General features: G+C 30.1%; 2 protein-coding genes across 2 annotated transcripts; both read left to right on the top strand.

Moving 5' to 3' along the window:
* The first annotated feature begins 261 nt into the window (after positions 1–261).
* LOC132714665 (disintegrin and metalloproteinase domain-containing protein 10-like) lies at positions 262–11,609 on the top strand. Its single transcript, XM_060697570.1, has 10 exons — positions 262–466; positions 4,856–4,991; positions 5,518–5,633; positions 8,414–8,576; positions 9,041–9,092; positions 9,414–9,548; positions 9,920–10,075; positions 10,396–10,564; positions 10,911–11,024; positions 11,533–11,609. The coding sequence occupies exons 1-10, from the start codon at positions 397–399 to the stop codon at positions 11,607–11,609; spliced, it is 1,188 nt and encodes a 395-aa protein (XP_060553553.1). The 5' UTR covers positions 262–396.
* Positions 11,610–12,706: 1,097 nt separating this feature from the next.
* Positions 12,707–16,784, top strand: LOC132714667 (disintegrin and metalloproteinase domain-containing protein 10-like). The gene is made up of 8 exons (XM_060697572.1): positions 12,707–12,901; positions 13,258–13,411; positions 13,850–13,957; positions 14,282–14,381; positions 14,682–14,793; positions 15,253–15,381; positions 15,664–15,803; positions 16,055–16,784. Exons 1-8 carry the CDS (start codon positions 12,730–12,732, stop codon positions 16,352–16,354), a joined length of 1,215 nt encoding a protein of 404 aa, XP_060553555.1. The 5' UTR covers positions 12,707–12,729; the 3' UTR covers positions 16,355–16,784.
* The last annotated feature ends 6,226 nt before the right edge of the window (positions 16,785–23,010 follow it).

Here is a 23,010-nt window from a genome sequence, read left to right as displayed (position 1 = left end):
TCTAAACATTATAAATTAATTAACCATATCATTATACATGAATATAAGATACTAAATATTATAATTCTATGTCAGAGTGAGATGACATGTCATAAGAGATAAACCGGTAAGCCAAACTAATATTCAAATAGCAAACAGAAGTAATGAAAACTTTACTATCAAATCGGAGCGGATTTTGTGTTTTGACTGCGCATGTGTGGTAAGAGTATAGGTAGGAAAAAACTACCGTGATATAAAATACAGTTTAACTAGCTGAAGTTTTAGAGTAAACAGTTCAGTCGTAATGATAACAGCATACATGGATATTACCATATAATCGAGACGGATAAATGATGTGCATTTTCATAATGGATAAAATAACTATTGTCAAACATTGAGATTTATATAGAGTTCAAAATGAGACATCTAAATGTCGAGTTAATTTTGTTATTGTTTCAGATAGCATTGTGTGCTAATTATGTTGCAGGTTTGACACATTTTATTTAATTTTATCTTTATGAAAGTTTTATTTTTCTTTGAAAAGTTTTAATGTTTTGTTTTTCATCTTTTTATAAACCTTTTAATGTACGTCATAGAATTAAGATATAAAATGCACGCTAGGAAAAATTAAATAATACAATTATACCTTTATGAAATTCTGACTATGCTATTATGACTATCGAGAAATAATTTATTGATAAATAGCTATTCTTAAAAGTTTATTTCCATATCTAGCATACGAGCAAGGGGGTTATAGATCAAGATTTAATGCAGGTGATATTTTTTATGAAAGATAATATCTGCTATTAAAATGAAGTATTTTAGATTTAACAAACAAGGGGAAAGAGAACACAGCAAGAAAAAAACAACGAGAAAAATGAAACTTTGAGTATGTCGAGTATATAATAAATTAAACAATATGTTTTTTCTTGTAAACTGCGCCTGCAATGTTAGAAATATATCTAAAGTGAAATAACAAAACGGGAATTGAATAAGACCTAAACGTGCGGTTATTTCACTAACTGTTTTATTTTTCATTCCTTCAACACCTGTCAAATTTAATGCTGTTTGATAATTCTAGAATTCTTATGTTTAGGAAAAATAAAGGCCGATTTTTAGTGTCATTTATGAAATGTATGATTATGCTGCCGTATTTCTAAGAAAGCAATTAAAATATATATTTTACTACGATAACCGAGCAAAATTAACCTGGGGCAATTATATCATGATTATCAAGTACATGTATAATTATCCTTAGTGTTCCTTTGTTAGTGTATCAATATATATAAAGAAACGAATATTTAAGTACATTAAGGTATTAGCACCCTAATGCATTACCTCCGCTTTGAAGAGTATTCAAATAGGCTAGAACTAATGTTAACTACATTAAAAATGAGGGCCATGGGTTCAATCCCCAGAAGGGTCAACTTTTTTTTTCTTTCTTTTTTTCTTTTAACATTATTTATGTATCTCTCATGTCCCATATGGAAAGAAAAAAGTGTTTAATTTTGATTTTTTAATTTATATAGGTATTTATTGGCTAAATTATGCTAAATCTAGTAATAAATATGGTACCTGATATTTTCAAAGTGTAATATAATCAAAACTAGACGGTCAAAGTATTTCATATTTTACAAGATCAACCAATATACTTTTTTAAAAATTTAGGGAAACTTTGAAAACAGGCACTCATTTGGGTAAATTTTAAGAATTTTTTAAATTAGGCTCCCTAAGTAGAAAAATGGTCAGACATGTGGTAAAAATGGGTGGGGTAGGGTAACATTTTTATACAGATTTCATAAATTTTAAGTAGAAACCATAATTTTGCTTATTTGGATTGTTAGCTGAATGGTACTATTTGTTTCTTTCCAAAAATTAATGGGAAAACATTTTTCATTAGAATGTTATTGCAGATTATTTAAAGGTTCCTACTTTCTAAAAAAGTGCCCTCATAACATCCATGCTTGAGTTCAGAAAAGTGGCCATAACTTGATTTCCGTACGGTAAACTTTGTTTAAATTTTGCATACAGGTGTACTTTAAGGTATACATCTGACTTATGATGTCAATTTTTTAGTTCCTGATAGTGCCCATTAGGGTCCTAATACCTTAATTCATATTTCAACCGGATTAGTGTTAATTGTGATTCCATATAAGTGATTTCATATTTTCAATTAGATTGTTTTTGGTATATTTTATTTGCAAGCTGAAAATATCTATACTTAGATTGTTTCACCATTAACGTTTTCTCTGTTTAAAGTTATGTGTTTATCCCAGATAAAGTTTATTTCAAAAAACTTATTATTAAACGTGTTATATTAAATTATGTGTATCATTGTGCATGTGTTTTAAAAATAAAAGATTTTTGTATCATTGTACAGTAGTTTATATCTCAAGCACTTAGAGTTACATAGAATTATATTAAAGCGATGAACAATTTCAGTTTTTATTTCTTGCCAGATAAATAGTTTAATTCTGTAATACTATACCAATAAATAAATAAGATGTTGCTATATTACCTCACTTACACTTTCGTACGAAAGATCGGTGGTGACATATAAACTTCTTGAGTTTTCAGCATTACCTTCACGAATTCACTATTTCAATTTAATGAATTCACGATTTCAACATACAGAATTCACGATTTTAGCTTCACGAATTCACTTATTCAACTTCACATATTCAACTTCATGAATTCACGATTTGATGTTCATGATTTTAACTTCGTAAATCCATGATTTCAACTTCGGGAATTCACGATTTCAACTTGGTGAAGATGAAATCTTGAATCCGTGATGTTCAAAACATGAATTCAGAAAGTTGAAATAATGAATTCATGAACATGAAATCGTGCATTCCTTGAGTTAAATCGTGAATTCGCGGAGTTGAAATCGTGAATTCAAAAACGTTGACCTTTCCCTTATGGCGCGCCAGGTAAAAACTCGAAATAAAAAAACCCCACAAAAATATGACAAAGTGATTACTTTGTTGTATTTTCGTGTTTCGTCTTGCGCCCACCAGAGCGAAAGTACGACATGTCACAAATAAGTCACCATAATTTTTACTTTGGTAAGGACATTTATTATTAGCTTGATATTGTGTACTCGGTATCTAAGTGATTTATATTATATATATTTTTTGTTATAATTCATAAATGTATATTCATTTTATGACAGATTGAGATACATTTTATGGGGACGTTTAAAGTAAAAATTGAATCTGTAGTATTTACATTAGTCCTAATTAGCGCATTTACCGATATTTAAATTTACAAGCGGTATATTTGATTTATAAATATTTACTCTGTAAAAATCTGAAAAGAAATGTAATAATAATGTCAGTGTGACATTTACATTAATCAGAGTGTGTATAAATGATAATCTATATATTTAATTTTCTTTTTAAAAGTCGTCTTTGATGTTAGTCAGGGGATTTTAACAATTATGTATTTTATACTTCTTCAACTAATTTTACTATTGTGTCCTTGACTAGTTAAGTGATTTATATTTTCTTTCTTCTATTTTTTATATTTCATGAATGGTTGTTCATTTTATGACATATTGAGTTACATTTTATAGGGACATTTAAAGTATAAATTGAATCTGTAGTATTAACATTACTCGGTAATTAGCCGCAATAACCCAAATTTAAATTTTCAAAAATGGTTTATAAATATTTAATCTTAATAAAAAAATGTTATTTTAATGTCAGTTTGACATTTGTATAAATCAGAGTGGGTATGAATAATGATTTATATATAATTGTATTTCATACCAATAATTTAGTCTTTATCTAGACACATGATATATTATTACATATTACAGGATCTTCTACGATGTTATTATTTGTTGTTCTTATTTATGTTGTTTTTTTTTTCACATAAAGTCACTATTCGTTTCATAACCAGACAGAGGCATCATTATTTTACATATCTCATGATTTTATCAACCAAACACTGTGATAAGAGATAATAGTACACTTTATATTGTATCGTCTCCTCAGAAAAAAAAAATTTAAAATGATATGATCGAGCCGCGTCACGACAAAACCAACGTAATGCGTTTGCGATCAGCATGGATCCAGACCAGCCTGCGCATCCGCGCAGTCTGATCAGGATCCATGCTGTTCGCTATCAGTTTCTCTGCTTGCTATAGGGTTTGTAAGCGAACAGCATGAATCCTGATCAGACTGCGCGGATGCACAAGCTAGTCTGGATCAATGCCGGTCGCAAACGCACTATGTTGGTTTTGTCGTGACGCGGCTCATATATTTTTGTATTTATTTTTTTTTCAGAAATTTAAGGTACTTTTTATATATTCTACTGTAAATGATGAAGTATTAGATGTTAATTTAAAATGATTTAAAAAGTTCACGTAATAAAGCTCTATTTTTAAAAGCAATTGGCATCATTTTATTTGTTTTCTGCAAAAGTATTGCATTCAGAATGTTTTTCGTGTTATATATATATGTTCGTTTGTAATGAAAATAAAGTATACGCGGTTTTAAAACAGTTATCTTGTGGTTTTGTTTATTACGCTTTTATTTAAAATGCAGGTGGTCGAAAGCCTTTTTTGTTCACTTTGTGGTGAAATAAAGTAATTCGTTGATGATTCTTCTGTAACTTTGATTCCGATAAACTTGAATATTTCAAAACATATCAAACATGCATATTATCGTCTGCAAAGGAATTGTAGCTTTTGTATATTATGAACAAAGTGTACTGAAATTGTTTACATGCATGTGTGTGGCAGTATTATAGTACAAGGTGTACTATAGTACAAGGTGTACATTTGTCTATTTAGCGTTATACTTGATTAGGAAACATAATATATATACCTTTGTGTAATTTTAGAATGCCCTTTTTTATTTTTATACAGGGAATGAAGAGCTTTTGGACAAGCGTTTGTTGTACTATGAGCCATTACATTACGACATAGATGACCTTCACCTTTTACATACAAAAAGCGGCAAGTCGGGAGGTTTAATCCGGATTAAATTGAATGCGTTTAAAAGGTGCGTGCTTTGAACTAGTATGTTCATTTTATCAAGCTGAATGCTACATTAAAAAAATTACTAAGCATTGTCATTTGAAAAAGCTTTAAATCAAATTGTGTTAAGATAAATGCAAGATTTGCAGTTATGACAATACATTTTCTGCTTTGGAGACCTTTTATGCATGACATAAGCGCCAAGATATACGCAAAACAAAAATGTCTAGATATATACTTGCTTTAATGCAGCAACTCGGGATGGACAAAATGAAAGTAATATTCATCCATTAACGAGTTTGCTTTTAAAATAATGTGTTAACATGCATAATTTGAGAACAGTGTATTATGGTTTGCCCTTCTTTTATTGCTAAGACGCCGCATGTCATATGGACTCATGATTTGTAGTTTGCCAGACAGCACTAGTTAGCAATAGCTGTTAGATGTGAAATATTTTAAATTATTTATTTTTCTACAGTTTTGCTTTATTAAACACAAATATATTAAAACGCAGATATTCAATGCATTAACTTATATAACAATGTTTTCAGAAACTTTTCTCTTGAATTAAAAAGAAGTGTACAGTCAACATCAAACATTATTCTGCATCACAAAAAGAAAACTACCACGCCCGATCTGTCATTTGTTTATACTGGAAAGGATACAGGTTGGTGTCAGTGTACAATTTTATTTAATATGTAATACTTTCAAAAGGAAAATGTATTCTATTGAATAAATGATTTTGAAAAGTATAAGATATCATTTTCGATAGATGTGTACACTTTAAGTAAGATAATATCAACTACAAACAGTTGATAATATAAATCAAACGTGCGTGCACTGTTTAAAGAAGAAAAAAACGAACTTTTGTGATAACACATAAAAGAGACATGTACATTTGTTTTGCTTTGATGTATAAACAAACGCTCAATAAGTGTGTGAAGCGTTGTTGACAATAAAAACGCCTTGATCATATTTAATCTCTTGTTTATCATACAATCCCTAATAACTTAAACGTTTGTTTGATGATTACTATCATACATGTTAAAAGTTTTTCAATAGATAATTCCCGTGTCGTCTTAATCGAAATTTTATTGCCCAAAATGTGCTTGCATAAGGGTTTTTGAACGGATCTGTAATGCATAATCAAATATTATTCATTCAGGTTTGGTACATGGTTTAGATACAATATTGACTCAAATAATATCAGCAACGAACGAAACAAAACATTGTAATTATGTGGAAAAATATCTCACGGTTTTATTTCGTTTGAAATTATGTTATTAAAAGTTATCTTACAATACCATTTAACTTTTGTACCTGTCAATCCGGCAAAGCCTTTTTGCCTTGGGTCATCTAGTAATGTTTATTATCATATTTAGTTTATTCTTAAAGCTTAAATGCCATATCAAGCTAATTCCAGGTAGTTTGATCCAAACGTTTACACCCTTAACTAATATAAAACACAAAAAAGCGAATTTTTGTTAACAGTAGTAAAGTAAAAAGTAATTTGTTCTTTAAATTGCTTTTTAAAAGTTATCAATTTACGTCCGATAACATTAATTACAATATTCTTTTATTTAACCAATGACAGTTGCTGTTAAAATATTTTTTGTCTATAACAGGAACATTTTCAAGACATATTTAAAATATTAATAAAACCAATTTTGATATTCCGTTTTAAATATTCCTTGGACAAAATTGTTGATAGAGTTCTAAGTAAATAAGTGTGAACAATTATAATTATGATGTACCATAATATGTTGGTCAAGGACAGTTTTTCTATCTGCTATATAAAGATATGTAAAATTAAATATCATCATGTATCTTACAATTACAACCAATATAAGCTTTTCGTGGTTTGTTGTCATATAGGCTTCTAAATACTATCAATATACACATTAATCATTTTATAAACCTTTCCATTATGCACCAATTAACTTTTATTAAAATACTTAAACTACATAATGTACTTGTTAACGCTAGATGATTAAGGTTTCAAAATCCCAACTGATGCAAAGTATTTTTTCATACAGTTAAGAATAACGCAACGTTAAAATTCCAGCATTATTCTCAACATGAAAATAGCTAGATGTTTTGGAATTGTGTTTGACTTGCAGTTTAAATATAAGAAAAGTTATCATTTTCGTGTGAGGTAAATATATCAAAAGACGGTTATCATAATGATATGATTAACCATGATCCACAATGTAAAAATAGTAACAAGCTTATATATCATTTTATGAAAAAAAATAATAAGATAATGTATTGCAATGATAACAAATACTCCCAAGTATTTCAAGACAGATTACATCTATAAACTACAAAATATTATAGATAAATGTGAAAAAGCCCATTTTGTGTGATTTTGGATCATTTATCGCCTCTTAACATAAAATATTGCTGTTGAAAATTAAATTGGTTTTTTTTTCTAGATTTTGACAAGAACATTTAAACAGAAATTTTGAATCGTAGATAGACTTTTATTAAAATTCTTTAACATAATGTTTATATAATGACCAGGGCTGCGTTTCCAAAACAGAGATAATTCTACGTTTCGAAGGAAATGTTCTAACTTATGGCTCCATGTTATGACTTTTTTGATTTCTGAATAGCAATGTTGATTGACATGACACATTGCTAACAAAAGAACATGTCATTGCATTTCTTATTTTTTCTCTGGAGAATGCACTTGTATATAGTCTTCAGTATTTTTCTGAAGATAAATTTTTATATTGAAACGGTCTTTTAAACGGTCTTAAAGGCGGTTTGTGTCCTAGGATACACTAAGGGCTTTCTATGAAACGCAGCACAGTATTTTAATTTTGACCTGGCTTATACAATATATTCATGTAATTAATGTTTCTCCTCTTTTTTAACATTTTAACATTAATTCCTGTATTAATCTAGCATTACATTAATATTGCAATGTGATTGCAAAATATGGTAATATATATGTGTTTTCAACTAAAATATCGCAATGTATAAATGACTTTTATTTATCTATTTATTTTGTAAATTTTATTTATTTCAAAATATATTACATTTATGTATTTGTATCTAAAAATAAATAAAGGTTATAATTTAATAACTTTTTATTTGATAGAATATAAACATAAATTCATATAATTTCATACAATATACAAAAGGGTTCAGTCGAAGGTAATAACAGCAGTTTCTCAGGGTAGTTATATTTGTAACATTTCATATTCCCATTAAACAGATATAACATATTATTTGTAGACAATTTGATACATTGTCAATGAAAGCACGCAATCAAAAACGGCTTGTATATTTATTTTAATTTGTTTATTTTTATACAGTTTGACTACATTTGCCGTAAGGCAACATTTTTTCATATGATGATTAAAATTGAATAAAAACCATTAGGTTCTGTCCTATATCTTTAAAAATATTGTTTAATTTTACGACCCATTGTTTTTACAGATTATCCTGGGAGTGAAGCAAAAATAGCTGTGATCAATGGAACATTGCAGGGAAAACTAATTCATCCTGGAGAAACCATTTATCACATTGCTCCAAGTTCCTGGTTGTTCAAACAGCCAACACCATTTCATACAGTGATATACTCTGAAAAAGACTATCTATGGTATGATATTTTATAAACATTATTCACAAATGTCTTTTGTGCTCTGTATTATACACCATTGATGAAGAAGAACGAGTATTATTGTTGGAGGGTCAGTAGTATGGTACTTGCACGATATTATTTTCTTGTCGCAAACTACATTCTTAATTCTGTTCTATCGTCGCCTTTTCTCAGATGCAGATGTTTCTATTGAAACAAACCTTTATGTGATCTTGAATGAAACGAATATAAAATTATAATATATAATAAAATGTTTTTTTCCTTCATTATGGCAGTTTTATTAATTGATAAAAAACATATTAAACATAAACAACTGTTTTTATTCTGAACAGATCTTGCACACTTAAATAGTATACAAACGCCTTTATGTTAGAAGTAAGAAATTGCATTCCCATATGAAACTTCAATATGACTCCTATGAGAGTAAAACATCGTTTTCAATTCTAATTCTCTACTTTTTCCAGGAATCACACATTCCACTCTGATTGGGTACAAAATGCAGGGAGAAAGACTCAGGTTTGAAACTATTCAGATACTACAATGCACCTAGCCAATGTAAACCAAAAAATATATGAGTGTAAATTTTCAAGGCAACAATGTGCATACTCAGTTTAATTGATAATCTGCTAATTTGAGGACATAAACATTTGCAATACTTCTAAAGAAAGGTTATCTTTCACAATACAACCAACATTAACTAAATCGGTACATAATGCCATTTATTTATCATACATTATGTTTTTCTTACTAACTTCATTAGACAAAAATGTTGTTTTTGTTAATATAAAACCTTATTAACAATAAAAATCTACTAACGATGATTGTTTTGTCATGAAGTTGATGAATAATAAGCCAAGAGGCAGACGAAAACGAGATTTACTCCCACCATCTAACGGACAAGATCATCATGTGTGCACGGTTAAATTAACAACTGACACAACTGTGTGGAAATATTATATGAATTTAAATAAGGTAAATTTGTTTTTGGACATTTGTTATCATTGAAATAAGTTTCGCTTCTCTACACTTTTTTCAATCGAATAATAAAAAATGAAATGTTTTTATGTCATAAAAAGTAAATTGATAAATATAAAAGTAGTTAAGACATGCTATGGTTCATTTCCAGAGGCACATTGTAGATAAAAAACAACATATGAACCGGATAAAGTCATATTAGTAAATTAAGAAATTTTACACTTCATCAAGCTTAACTGTGGCAATTTTTCTTTTTGGCTTCCACGTTATACTTACTAAAGTATACTTTTGAGATAAAATAAACGAGTGATTATTTCTGTTTACTATTTCTCAAACAAGATAGCTTTATTTCTTATTTTACTACACAGAACGAGGATAAAAGTCACTATGACATTTTGTTCTTGTTGGAGAATCATGTGTCTGAAGCAAATAAGGTCTTCAAAAATACAGAATTTACATTAAATCAAGGACAAGACACAGAGGAAAAATTGAAAGGAATTCAGTTTGAAATAAGAAAGATAAAGGTATATTATATAAATATGCTTTACAAACGTTGCTATCAGACATTTTTGAAGTAAAAATATTACAAAAGAAATTTTGTTAAAAGTTTATTCGATATGTCTAATATAGCAAGGTGTTATGTGATAAATAGGCAAAGATATATTAAATGAATGTAAATGGAAAATTAAAGCTTTCGTACGTTTAACTTTGTTATCTTTGCTAGGTTGTTACGGGAATTGAAAAGTCCATACGTCTTGTTAACCAAAAGTTAGATATTAATTAAATGCAACGAGCCATATCAAACTAAGTTAAGTCTCTTTTCCCATCTATTAATTGTGAACAGATTATGACAGATATGGATTGCGAGGAAAACAACACATCTGTTTTATGCCGAGACGATCTTAAAGGACAAGTCCTGCTCAACAAGTTTGCCGATGAAGAAGAAGAAGAAAGTCTATCTGATTACGATTATTACTATAATCATGATTTTCATGATGCTGATTACCAAGGAGGTAGGTGTACTTAAAAAGGGAGCGATGATCTTGTGGATCTCAATCATGAAATCGCGACTTCTTGTCTCTAGAACAACAGCCATGTTGCATCGTATGGCACCAAGGAAGTTGGTTCGAGACTGGTTTAAATAGGCTACATGTTGTTTTAAATTTCGAGTTTAAATAGATTATATTTACATTTAGTATTTTTGATAAACTTCCGACAAATTTAGATATATTAACGATTCATTGTCATTGTTACTGTATCTTGATATTCTTTGGTTATAGTTTTATTAATCTGTTACACCCAGACATATAACTGATTGTATATTTGATAACTGCGTTTTTATGTTCATTTGTTTAACAGATGCTGCATATCTAACAACAGAATCAAAGTATTGTTTGTCTTTCCTTATCACAGCTAGAGTGTTGTATATCAACAAAAGTCCTCTTCTTGGTTACGCATTTCAGCCATCAAAAGGTAAGTACTTTCTTTAACAAAAATGACAAGTAAGCATTTGTTATTACAGGAAGATAGATATGTTATCCAGTTTAAGTCAATGTGTAGATTTTTTTATGTTGTTGTCAAAATTCATCGGATTTCGACGCCTTGGCATAACTTAATACGAGGGTTGTCCAAAAAATTCGTGCACTGCAGTTATTGCCGTGAGAGTTATTAATGAAAAAACATGAATTATATATCATTTGAAGGGGAAATCTATCTCAAATAAGAAAACATTAGAAAAAGCCGTGTTACCGGCGTGTCGTGTAAAAGAATGATCATTAAGTTACCTTAGTAACGTAATACCGGCGCACGACAAAAATGGGTTAGTTCATTACTATGGTAATATTAATTATTTTGTCTCTTGTAAAGTGGCATTTGCTTTTTATGTCATAATTTGTTTTACTGTCCATAGGGGAATGATTAATGTAATTCATTTTACTTGTTTTTTTATCTTATGTAACATACATGTAACATATTCCACCAGTGCATGAGTATATTGGACATCAATCGTCACATGCGCCGGAATTACATGCGCCGGCATTACGGACGAACGTTTGCTGACCGGTTGTCATCATCTACCTCCTCTCGTCCCTCTACAGAGCATTTGTGCCATTCAAAAACCAGCCTTCGTTACAATGAACTTGTCACCCTTGCCCTTTTAAATTCAATGTAGGTATCTGTCGGTGTTTTTCCAAAACTTGCCCAAAATTTAATGATCGTCCGTATTTCCAGACGTTTAGCGACTAAAATTTTCACGTTATTACAGTATTGACGACCACACAGAAATGTTTGTTACGGCCGTTATAATTGGGCAAATGGCATCATTTTTTCTATTGACGTCACGAATACGTAAACACACTTTTTCCTGAATTTTGACATTAATATGTAGTGTTTAAAGAAAACTATAATGCATCAAAGTCATGAACTAACCCAATTTTTTGTCGTGCGCCGCTATTACGTTACCAAGGTAACTGTATGTCGATTTGTTTTCATGACATTACAGTTACACGACTTTTTCTTTTGTTCTCTTATTTGAGACAGATTACCCCTTCAGGTGATATATAATTCATGTTTTTCTATCAATAACTCTCACGACAATAACTGCAGTGCACGAATTTTTTGGACAACCCTCGTAGAATGTTTCAACATTCTTTTATTGATGTTGTTTTGTTTCTCAAGGTGGTATGTCGTATGATCGTCAACAATCGATATTATTTTAACTAATCAATATTATTTACAGACAAAGATGCGGAGATATGTTCTACAATAAACAATGCGATTCATCACATTCATTTTCAAGAAACTACAACAAATTCATTACCCACAATGTTTACACAATTGTGTTACACACGACAAAGTGCACATGCATTATGGCCACTACGTAAGAACACATTGTCGTAAAAGTACAATAGTTTGTTTTGATATAATGGTGAAATGTCTTACCGACGACTTTTGTGATAACTTTAAAATTAAGTAAATGCTTTACTAGAGAAGTTTTGTAAATTCTTGTTTTGAAAATGCAACTAACCTGGAGGTGATTGATACAAATCCTATAACACAAAGTACAGAAGAGGACTGGATTAAAATATGTCTGTATCACTTTATTCATTAAAACAAATATTCTAAATTGAGCGTAGTATATCTGAAATGCAATTTGCCTTTTACTTTTAAGCATGACACTATGCAGGAATGTGCAGGTTTTAATCTGAAAGAGGAACCAGTCGACGGCTTTTATTTGATGCATAATGTCGCACAACGCGGGGACAAACCAAATCACCATAAATTATCACCTTGTAGTCTTAAATATATATCAATAGCGCTGTCTATGAACAAATCAACAACTTGTTTTACTGGTATGACTACTTGACTAGTGTGCTTTTTAAAATAAAATAGTTAAAGATGTAACAAAAGTCATTTACTACTAGGCGTTATATTTAAAACCATATAGGTGGAGCAGGTATTTGGGTGAAAAAGTTACGTTTAGCTATATAAAGTTTTAGGTAGTGAATAACCAATTTTATAGTTTATCATTTTATCAGATAGTGAGTTTCCAACCTAATTTTCAGACAATATTTCAATAAGAAATGAGTTACTTATTTGATGTTTAGCAATATTTTTCATATAGTAGAGAGCTATTAAATATTCAAACATTATTATTGTTCAGCAATAAGTGAGTACCAATTCAATATTTAGCCATATAATTCACCAGGTAGTGAGATACCATTTTGTGGTAATGGTATAGTTGAAGACGAGGAGGAATGTGACTGTGGTAACGACTGCTATACAGGTAAAGATGCTTGCTGTCATTCCCATAATGCAACTGAGGGTTTAAGATGTATGCTAAAAGCTGCGGCACAATGCAGGTAATACATAAAGGGTATTGTTTTAATACATTTAATAGTGTAAGATACATGATAAATTGACGTTGGATGTCAATTAAGTAAGATCATAATAAGACCATAATAAGACCATGTCAAACTTGTCAAACAGGATTGACAACGCTCTTCAGCACCTATTAATCATGCAGTGCATCTGTGACATTTCAGGAACAATTTTAGTTGAAATACTCATTTTGACGCAAATTAAGTAAAATTATATAAATATTTATTTCATTTAAATCCAGTATGTTGTGTATTTTTAATACTTATTCGTTTACCATAAATGTCGTTTGAGCGTTTACTAATATAATGTAGTACGCAGCCTGTGCAATGTGATTATATTTTGTATGAAATACTGAATACATACAGAGATTAAATATTTTAAATGACTTGTCATTAAAAAAATTCTTCATTTTATTTCAGTCCAAGTCAAGGACCATGTTGTGACAGCAGTATTTGTCAGTTTATAAATAAATCAGAGAATTTTGTTTGTCAGAACTCTAAACCATGTGTCGACGAATTATACTGCCAATATCCTTTTCATCAAAACTATGTACAAAATCTAGATGCTACTACAAAACATTTTGAAATGATAATCTTAATATTAGCATCATATTCTCCTAAGCATACGATTTAGATTATGAAGAAATTACGAAAGTGCTGATAATTTCGATAACCACAACCTTAATAGAAATAAAACAAGTATAGGATTTTCTTATGAACATTATAAACGGTTTCACGAAGCAGGCACAAACGATTTTGCTGTTTCATTCTTGTTAAGTCAGGTTCATTTGCCAACTTCCTTTACTAAAATATGTTATAATACAAAATTCAAGTTCCTTAACTCTTTCGCACTGGAGAGATGTACGGTCCTAAGTGCCCACCGCCACGTTTAGATCAACAGCGAGAAGATGGTTTTATATGCAGCAGAAATGGACGTGTTTGTGACGCAGGGGTAAATCTTTACCTTAATGCTATATAATATACGCAAACTTTAAATGATAAATATTAGGTGCATTTCTATATACAGTTGTGTGTTAAGTAATTCGGTTCACATATAGTGCTGTCATCAATAATTCAATTTGCTACATAATTAAAAATCAAACGCATTTTAATATCATAATAATTTTAGCTACATGATTTTCATTTAAATGGTAAGGAGAAAAAATTTCGGGGCCCTTATCCGCATATGACATGTCAAAACATCTCAGTTATCCATTTTATTGAGACAGTATTGTTTTGGGTTTCTTTGTAGAGCTGTAATGCGTCGATATGTAAACTGATACAATGGCGAGAATGCTTGATGTCCAATGATAATGAAAACCTAACTATTGAACAGAAAGAGAAGCTGTGTTACATTGGCTGTCGTAAGTAAATCTCAACTCACTACCTACAAAAACTGTTTGTAGTTCTGCAATGTGATAGCCTTAGTAAACTTTTAATCTATTGCAATTCCTATATTTGATGTTACTTTTACATTTGAACAAAATATACTATGTTAAGGATAACAAATGCTATTTGACCGTTTTCCGAAATGGCAAATGCGTGCTTACAAATTGACAAATATATTGATATATAAATATACTTCAATTTGTAATAAAACATATTCCTTAAATTCTAAATGAATTGTTTTCGCAATAAGTTACCAGGTCTAGAGTAGAAATATATGAAAACTTACTTGTTTTGCACAATAATAAGTTCATGACCTGTCAATGTTTGAAAGAATAGGCTACTTTTGTGTTTATGACATGCATGAGTATTTGTCATATAGTCCATATTCTTTACAATGTGTGACTACTTTTCAAAGACCGTTTTTAACATTTCAGGGAGACGACGGTCTGATGAGTGTATCAGTTCACACGATATAGACAAGGTTAAACAACATCCTGAATTCATGGCATTGTTATCAAATATTTCAAGTAATGCAACAATTCGTCCCGTACAGCTTCCAACTGGCAAGTAGTATTTCTTCAATATTGACTTAATCTTATATTAATAATAAAAAAACAACAACAAATGGCGAGAACAGGTTTTTGCTTATCCGTGCCCACGTTCTGCGACTTTTGTGCCTAACTTTTTTTTTCGACGCCTTGCTGCGCCTCTTTCGAATGTTTTGTGTGGCTGAAGTTTGTCGAGTTGTCTTGTTGCTTCATTTTATTTAAGCACAGTGATCTATGAGTAAATTATGGTCCTTGAGGCATTCATTAAATAGTAAGTAGAAGTATTCGTTTTTACAGGCACACCTTGTAACAAGGACACAGGCTATTGCGACGTACAAAAACGGTGTCAAGTTGCTGGACCTGATACACCATTGCCTAGAATGAAACATTGTCATCCTGGTACTAAATGTGAAGGGAACAATGTATCTATTTTAAGAGTGAGTACTAGTATGTAAATTAAATGATAACAATACTTTGTCACACCCATTTGATATGTAAAATTCAACAATTATAACAAGACAAGTAAAAACCAAAAATAAAAAACCGGTATCATATAATGTGTAAATGGCATTGTAGATGGGTGAATAAACAAGCTTTGAATACAACTCCATTTTTGATGCGGACTTATACATAATTTTATGCTATGATACACTTTTATTTTTTCAATTGTAATATATTGTCTTTTCAGCATTATTGGTGGGCAATCTTGCTAGCAGGTGTCGTATGTATATATCTGTTCTTCAAACTATTCAAGAGTTTTTCTGTTCATACAAAATGTAGCAACCGAAACATAGACTTTCTACGAAATCCTCATAAAACAGTACACCAGTCCGACAATTCGGACGTGAAACATACTAAAGAAAGATTATTATCTTCAGTTAAAACTGTTAGAGCACTTTGGAAGCGAACGTATACAGGACCTGGTCATAGTAATTCTGAATTGAATACCTTTGGCGAGGAGTTAGAAGCGTTGAACAACAACCCATGACCTTAGGTCGTAGCAGTGCAGGAATATCATCAGTAACTTTATTGAAAAATATAAAAAAGGACAGAAAAAGACATACGGCATAAATTATGTAAAAAGAAGTATCAATATTAATATGAAGAAATTGTGGTTTTATGCAAGTGTAATAATACATTATTAATTGATTTACATTTTGAAATAAACAAATTTCATTTATGTTGAGATCGTGTGCAGGAAACATTATGGTTTTGTTAGGCTAGCAAAATGCATTTTCTCAAATGACAGAAAGAATTGATCCGTGCCCAACTTGGTCACTTAAATGTTTCTTCAGTAGACATTATTACTGTTCGTGCTTAATCGACAGTGCTTCAAAATAAGCTACAAATAGTTTATTATCAACAATCATATTCATTTTGTCACATTAATGGATTTTCTGTAGCTCTGTATAAGTGGTGTGAGTTAAGCCAAATGAAAGTGTTTGTCATTGTGTGATGACCGGTTGGATTTTCTTCTTATTTTCATGATAATTAGTCAACACCTGTTGTTCATTGTCAAACGTATTGTTTTTCTTTTGATGTTTTGTTTCAACAAATTACCTCAGTATCATATACATAATCGTAGTTATAATGTTACCATTGACTAATGCATTATTGTGTAACCATACAGTCCCATTATTTGTAGCTTTACTTGATACATTATTTGTATTGACGTAAGGTTGATATGATATGTTGTAATATATTAGTTATAACACGGGTTTAGGCTAAAGTCCGTGTAAAAAAATTATCACTAATTGCACTGCTTAGAAACACATCTGCATCAGGTGATAAGAAGTTGAATTGAAAAAGCTTGCATTAATAATATCGGAAGTAAAAGGTACTTGTAATCGTAATAAAGCTATAGAAAAATACACACGAGTTATACGTACATATGGATTATTTTTTATTATAAATCTATTGTAACAAATGAAAGACAAAGGAAAAATTGTGCAAGAATTTTTTTATCTGTGTTCTTTCAATGTGTTTTACATTTTTTCTTTTTGTTACTAGATTGTTAAAGAGAAAGAAACTCATTTTTACAATGAGTTCTTTCTTTTAAGTAGAGTACTAGTAAGTTTAATTTAGTAAATAATTAATTTTAATGTGCATTGTATTATTATGCATAAATGTTCATTTTATGTATATATAGAAATGGTCCAAAACATTTCCATGTCCAATAAAAATGTTAAACTTTATACAAAAGTATGTATTTTTATTTTGTTATAATAAAATGTAAAAAAAATATATTGTCATTTCATTGTTGAAAAAAGCACGTGTAAATAACGCTGGTATTGTGCAAAACCATTGCCTAATCTGCCATATATGTCCAAAATGAGCAAGGCGGTATGTAAAAAGACCAATTGGTATGCTTCAGTAAAACAAATTTATAATCATATAATTATGTAGAAAAACACAACTAATATACTAAACAAACTAATAATATTATATTACGTAACAATTGTGTGTTAAAAGACACTTCAGTACAGAATGCAGTATTCACTGATGAACGATGGTACCTCATTTGCCGTGGGAATTAAATAGTATTAGTTGTAAATAGTTAAACCAGAGTATTCAACACAAATTGGAATGTTTGAATTCATTAGATAATTGGAAACAGCCATTCACTGAACCCGTGCTTATCTTTTAACATGCAAATAAATCAAACGCTTGAATTTTTTACCTTGATAACCCACATTGAAACAGTTAGGAGTTCGACAAATAACATGCATTTTTTAGGATAACAAACATTTTGTTGGTAACATACTTAAACAATTCATAGAGACAGATTAATAAATTTAGGAAAAACCCAAAAAGTTATAATAATAATTTAACTCTTTGTTATTTTTTGATAGTTTCAGATTCAACACTCTTGGACAAAGATCTCAAAGATCTCGAATTATTACTATCTACACCCATACGGCATCAAGTTGTTAGCCAGAATTATAAATTATTAAATACTTACGGAAATTTTCGTCCCAACAATAAAAATGGGTGGAATCTTTTGACCAATTTTTCTTGAAATAAATTGTCAAAATTGGCAAAGACCGTAGACCGAATATAAAATCAAAAGCTGTTCATACAAAGAGCATGTTTTCTTATTTTGCTTTAACAGCTCAAGAAATATTCACTTTTCCCACCATCAAGTGTCATCGATGATCAGCAGAGGACTATTAATGTCATATCTTATATTTCTCCATTATTCCCTCGAAATTTAAGACGTTACCCCTTTTTCTGTTTTAAAGCAGAAGACAAAATACTGTTTATAATATTATGTAACAAAGTGCAAATACATGCTCATTTCAAAAATCAAGGAAACCAATATTCTAGCTGAGTTATCACAAAAACAGACCTAAAAGTCTTACTATGATATGTTTTCAAAATGAATACATTTGTGCCATACCATATCGATTCTCTTTGAAACTATTTGACCTATGATAGTTTTTATCAATGAAAGGTATGTTTCTAGATAAACACTTGCTACAAAATGCTGGTGGTATGTTAGTTATTCGTTTGATTGCATTAAGGAACTTCAATCATTAATGTTTATTTTATTAAATTAATTTGATTACACTAATCTGGTGACATTTGTAGTTATACGAGATACATTTAACTGTCACATAATGAATTTGATATGGCATTAATTGACTTTTTTTATATTTAAAGAACACTTAATTCGGGGTCCATTAAATGACTAACAAATCTTGCGCATAACCTTTAATCGTCTTATTATTTGATATTTGACTAGCATTGTATTTCGAATTATCCTTTTATGATGTGAACAAAAAACCCACCGGTGCAAAATCCATTAACCCTATGTCAACTTATTGCAATATGGGGCAATACATATGAAAATATTTTCAGTGAATATCATATAAAGACGCCTTTGTTAAATTTTGATAATTTTAGAATAGTTTGCCCTTTTTAACGTAAACGTGATAATCATGTTGCTAATTATATTTGAGTTTTCCTCAATTGTTTTCAATAGATTTGAGAAAACAAAGGAACACTTCTTTAAAATTGCAAGCAATCCGGATGTCTGGTGTGATTGTGTGAAACTTTTTCTTTTTTTTCTCTTTGGAAAACTAAGACTTTGATCATGTTTTTCAAAAGCAAGTCTGAAATAAAAAATATCTCTTACATTAGACATTTGTATATTAATCGATCCAGCTCAATATTCACAAATCTGATTATTATAGAGGTCTGCAAAATGTCTTTTATTAAATGCATTCAAGATGATATCATTTTCTCCCTCATTTATATTATCGTGCATTTAGGCATATGAAATAGAATGCTACTGTATCAAAGTTGTTTACGGGAGTCATAACACTTGGATCTGATATTCAATTGTTCATCAATTCAGATTAAATCGTAAACCGCCAATGCGAATAATGTTTCATAATATGAAAACCAACAAATTAGACGAAATTAAATGAGCAGAACAATATGGATAGGTTCGTTTTACCTTGTGATCAAAGTGCTTCTGTTTTATGCTAACTGTCTTATTAATTGTCCAATGTCTCGGTGTCATAATTATCGTCTTCTTGACATTGAGTTTTATTTATTTTTGGGATAGGTCTGATTTTTCTTTCGGATAGGTTTGTTATTGTTGATATGTATTACAGGTATTCATTCATATCGTATCTAGATCTCGTTTATATATTAATTACATAAAGCATACATAGTAGGCCTATTATTAATCCGTTCTTTAGGGGGATATTTTACGTAATGCAAGTGTAGTATCATTATTGACTATACTTGTTGGGCAGCAGAATTGCCTGTCTGATCGTAGAGACGAAACAATGGGTTTGAGTTACTAAAGTCTATGTATCTCTTAGCTCAAGCATGTGAAATGGTTTTGACCCATGGTGTTGCACCTTTGTAACACCCGAGGTTAGCCAAAATCATTTTTCCTGTTCCGGTGCAATATGACCTAACTTGTGTCGGTGCACCGTCGAATCAAACAAACAAACAAATAATCAGTATGGTATCATAATAAAAGAAAGTCGGATAGTCGAGATATATTGTTTTCAAACAATATTTCAGACTGTTATTGTTAATTCAGGTATATTTCGGTTGAAACTGGGTAAGTTACCGACATTACATTTAATGTTTCCTTAAGTCGCTTTTTAACCTTTCTTTAGTGTAAACACCTTTGTATTCCTATTTAATTGATATGAATACTCGAAATATAAGATGACTTCAATAACAGCTAACTTGTGGCTATTTGGTGTACAACAATGATTAATCAGTTGTTTATTGTGATAATAATTTGTTTTTTGTTGTTGTTTTTTGAGTGGCTAACAAATAAAGTAAATCAAGTACAAATATAAACACTAACAAAAAAAACATCACAAAGCGTATATTATCAAATTCCTTATTTATGTTTATTTTCAAAGAAAAAAAATAAATGAGACAAAAGACTCGGTTTGGTAAGACAGTATGTTTATGAAATAAAAATAAAACAATGTAACATTGGTTTCTTTTTAGAATTGTTTTATTGAGTATTTAATTTTGGTTGCAGAATAAGATAGATTCGACACCATCTCGATACATCGAAGGACTAAACAAACTCATACGTACTGTATGCTCTATTCAGCTAAAAGTATTTTCATTGAAATACAATTCAAAGAAGACATAAAAAGATTGTCAAATTTCTCTTAACGTTTTATGCACAATGCTGCAAAAATATTTATTATCAAATACTATTTTGATAATTTCATTTTCTCTCCCAATTATTCAGTCGTGCATTTATTCGCACGTACAAAGGTAATAACCTGTTGTATAGTGGTTAACCATTTCATTAGGGGAACCTAACCACATTAAACACTGTCAAAGTCTGACATTCATTGTGATCATCATCATTATCACAAATGCACCAAAACGAATGTGAGCAACTTTTATAAAGCTTGCTTAAAATTATTCAACTGATAAAATTAAGTTAACAGAACTGAAAGGGTAGGCACAGTCAAAATTGTTAACGAATGATTCTTTTAGTTACTTTGTTTAAATATGGTTAACAAATTGGTCCCGTATACTGTACACTTTACGTTTAACAATCGTTTATTGTCGGTCCTTTGCATATAGACCTTATGAGCAATGTTAAATGGACATCGTGTCATTTGGAATGTTGATGAAATAGGTAAGGGATCTCAATAGGTGACTTCTGATATTTATTTTTTTTTAAAATGGTGCCAGTTCATAAAAACAAACATTGTGTATTATTTAAATGCAAAATGTTGCAAGATGGGATTTACATTTGTTAAGCCCCTATTTTATAAAAATGAATAGACCGGCAGTCTTAAAAATACAATAAAACTCGATATTTTACTTGAAATGTGACGATAAAGTTTGATGAATGTGAATCATTTTCGATAGTGTTAAAAACAAATACTGAAACGATTAAGACCGTCGAGCTTGAAAGAAGGACAAATTGATTGGATTAGTGTTGCATTTATTTTTGTATAACATTGAGCTCTTCTAAAATATTGCAGCCTGTGTGCATCATTGCGTTTGTTTTGCCTTTATATTTTGAGTTTTTAAGTTAAACAAATAAATAAGTTGATGCTTTCAAAATGATGTTAGTCCGTGGAAATTTCGAGCCTTCTGCCGGACAGATTTACCTATGGAACAAGCACATTGTTTCTTTATCTATAAAAATATCATATTCAGATACACTTTTACTGTCTGGTGATTTTCCGACAAAAACTTTACCAAACATCTGTTTATTTCTGTGTTTCTTTTTTGTCGAAAGTAATGACTCTATTTTTGTTACGTATGTTGATTTATCACATATTATAATCCATGCCTAATTAGATTTTAGAATCACTCTAGATAGTAATGAGATAATAAATGGATAATAAATCAATTATCCCCTTTTTTATTATTTTAAGAATGTTTAATTTTTGTTCTGGATGTTTTTTTGTTGTTGTTTTTTTTTTCTTTCATCGCACCAACACTGTAAAGGATATATTGCGACAGCATTTTTGGTGGTGGGAGACCTCAGGTACCCCTTACTATATTATTTTAAGAACATACCTGAGTTCAACTTTCGACGTTCATTAATTATTAATTACTTAAATAGCTTCTTCACATGAAAGAATCCAAAAGTCGATTTAAATGTTAAAGTAACCATGAATGAACTTTCTCAGATTGTTATTTAAAAGTGAAAATTTAATAAGAATATTACATTCCTAGTGCATTTTATAAATGTGATACATTCCCCCCATTGCAACTAGACCTTCCTTCCAAAATGTTGGAAAAAACAAACCCGAAACGGATTCAGACTAATGGCGTTTCAACGGTAGATCCGACAAATGATTTTTTAAAAAGAAAATGTACACATTTTATATACAGAAAAAAACAATAACAAACACATCCACCGTTCAAAAAACGAACATACCAACAAATTGCTTGGGTTAGGGTTTTTGGGCCTTATATTGCTCAAAAGGAGACACTTCCAACCAATGACAAATCGTGTCGCAACGGAATCAGACAAGATAAATATTGTTTAAACGATTAGCTCGAGAAAATGGTGTTTTTTAACGAAAATTTATACAATAGTGTTAGACTAGTATTTAATAAATGATAAGTTATGTCTATTCAAACTGCAGTTTGTTTAACTTTCCATATATTGTTTGTTTATAT

This window comes from Ruditapes philippinarum, unplaced genomic scaffold (assembly GCF_026571515.1).
Source record: "Ruditapes philippinarum isolate M1 unplaced genomic scaffold, ASM2657151v2 ctg7217_1_1_1_1, whole genome shotgun sequence".
Classification (NCBI taxonomy): Eukaryota; Metazoa; Mollusca; class Bivalvia; order Venerida; family Veneridae; genus Ruditapes; species Ruditapes philippinarum.
Note: the sequence above shows the minus strand (reverse complement) of the source record. Positions and strands in the feature narration are given on the sequence as shown.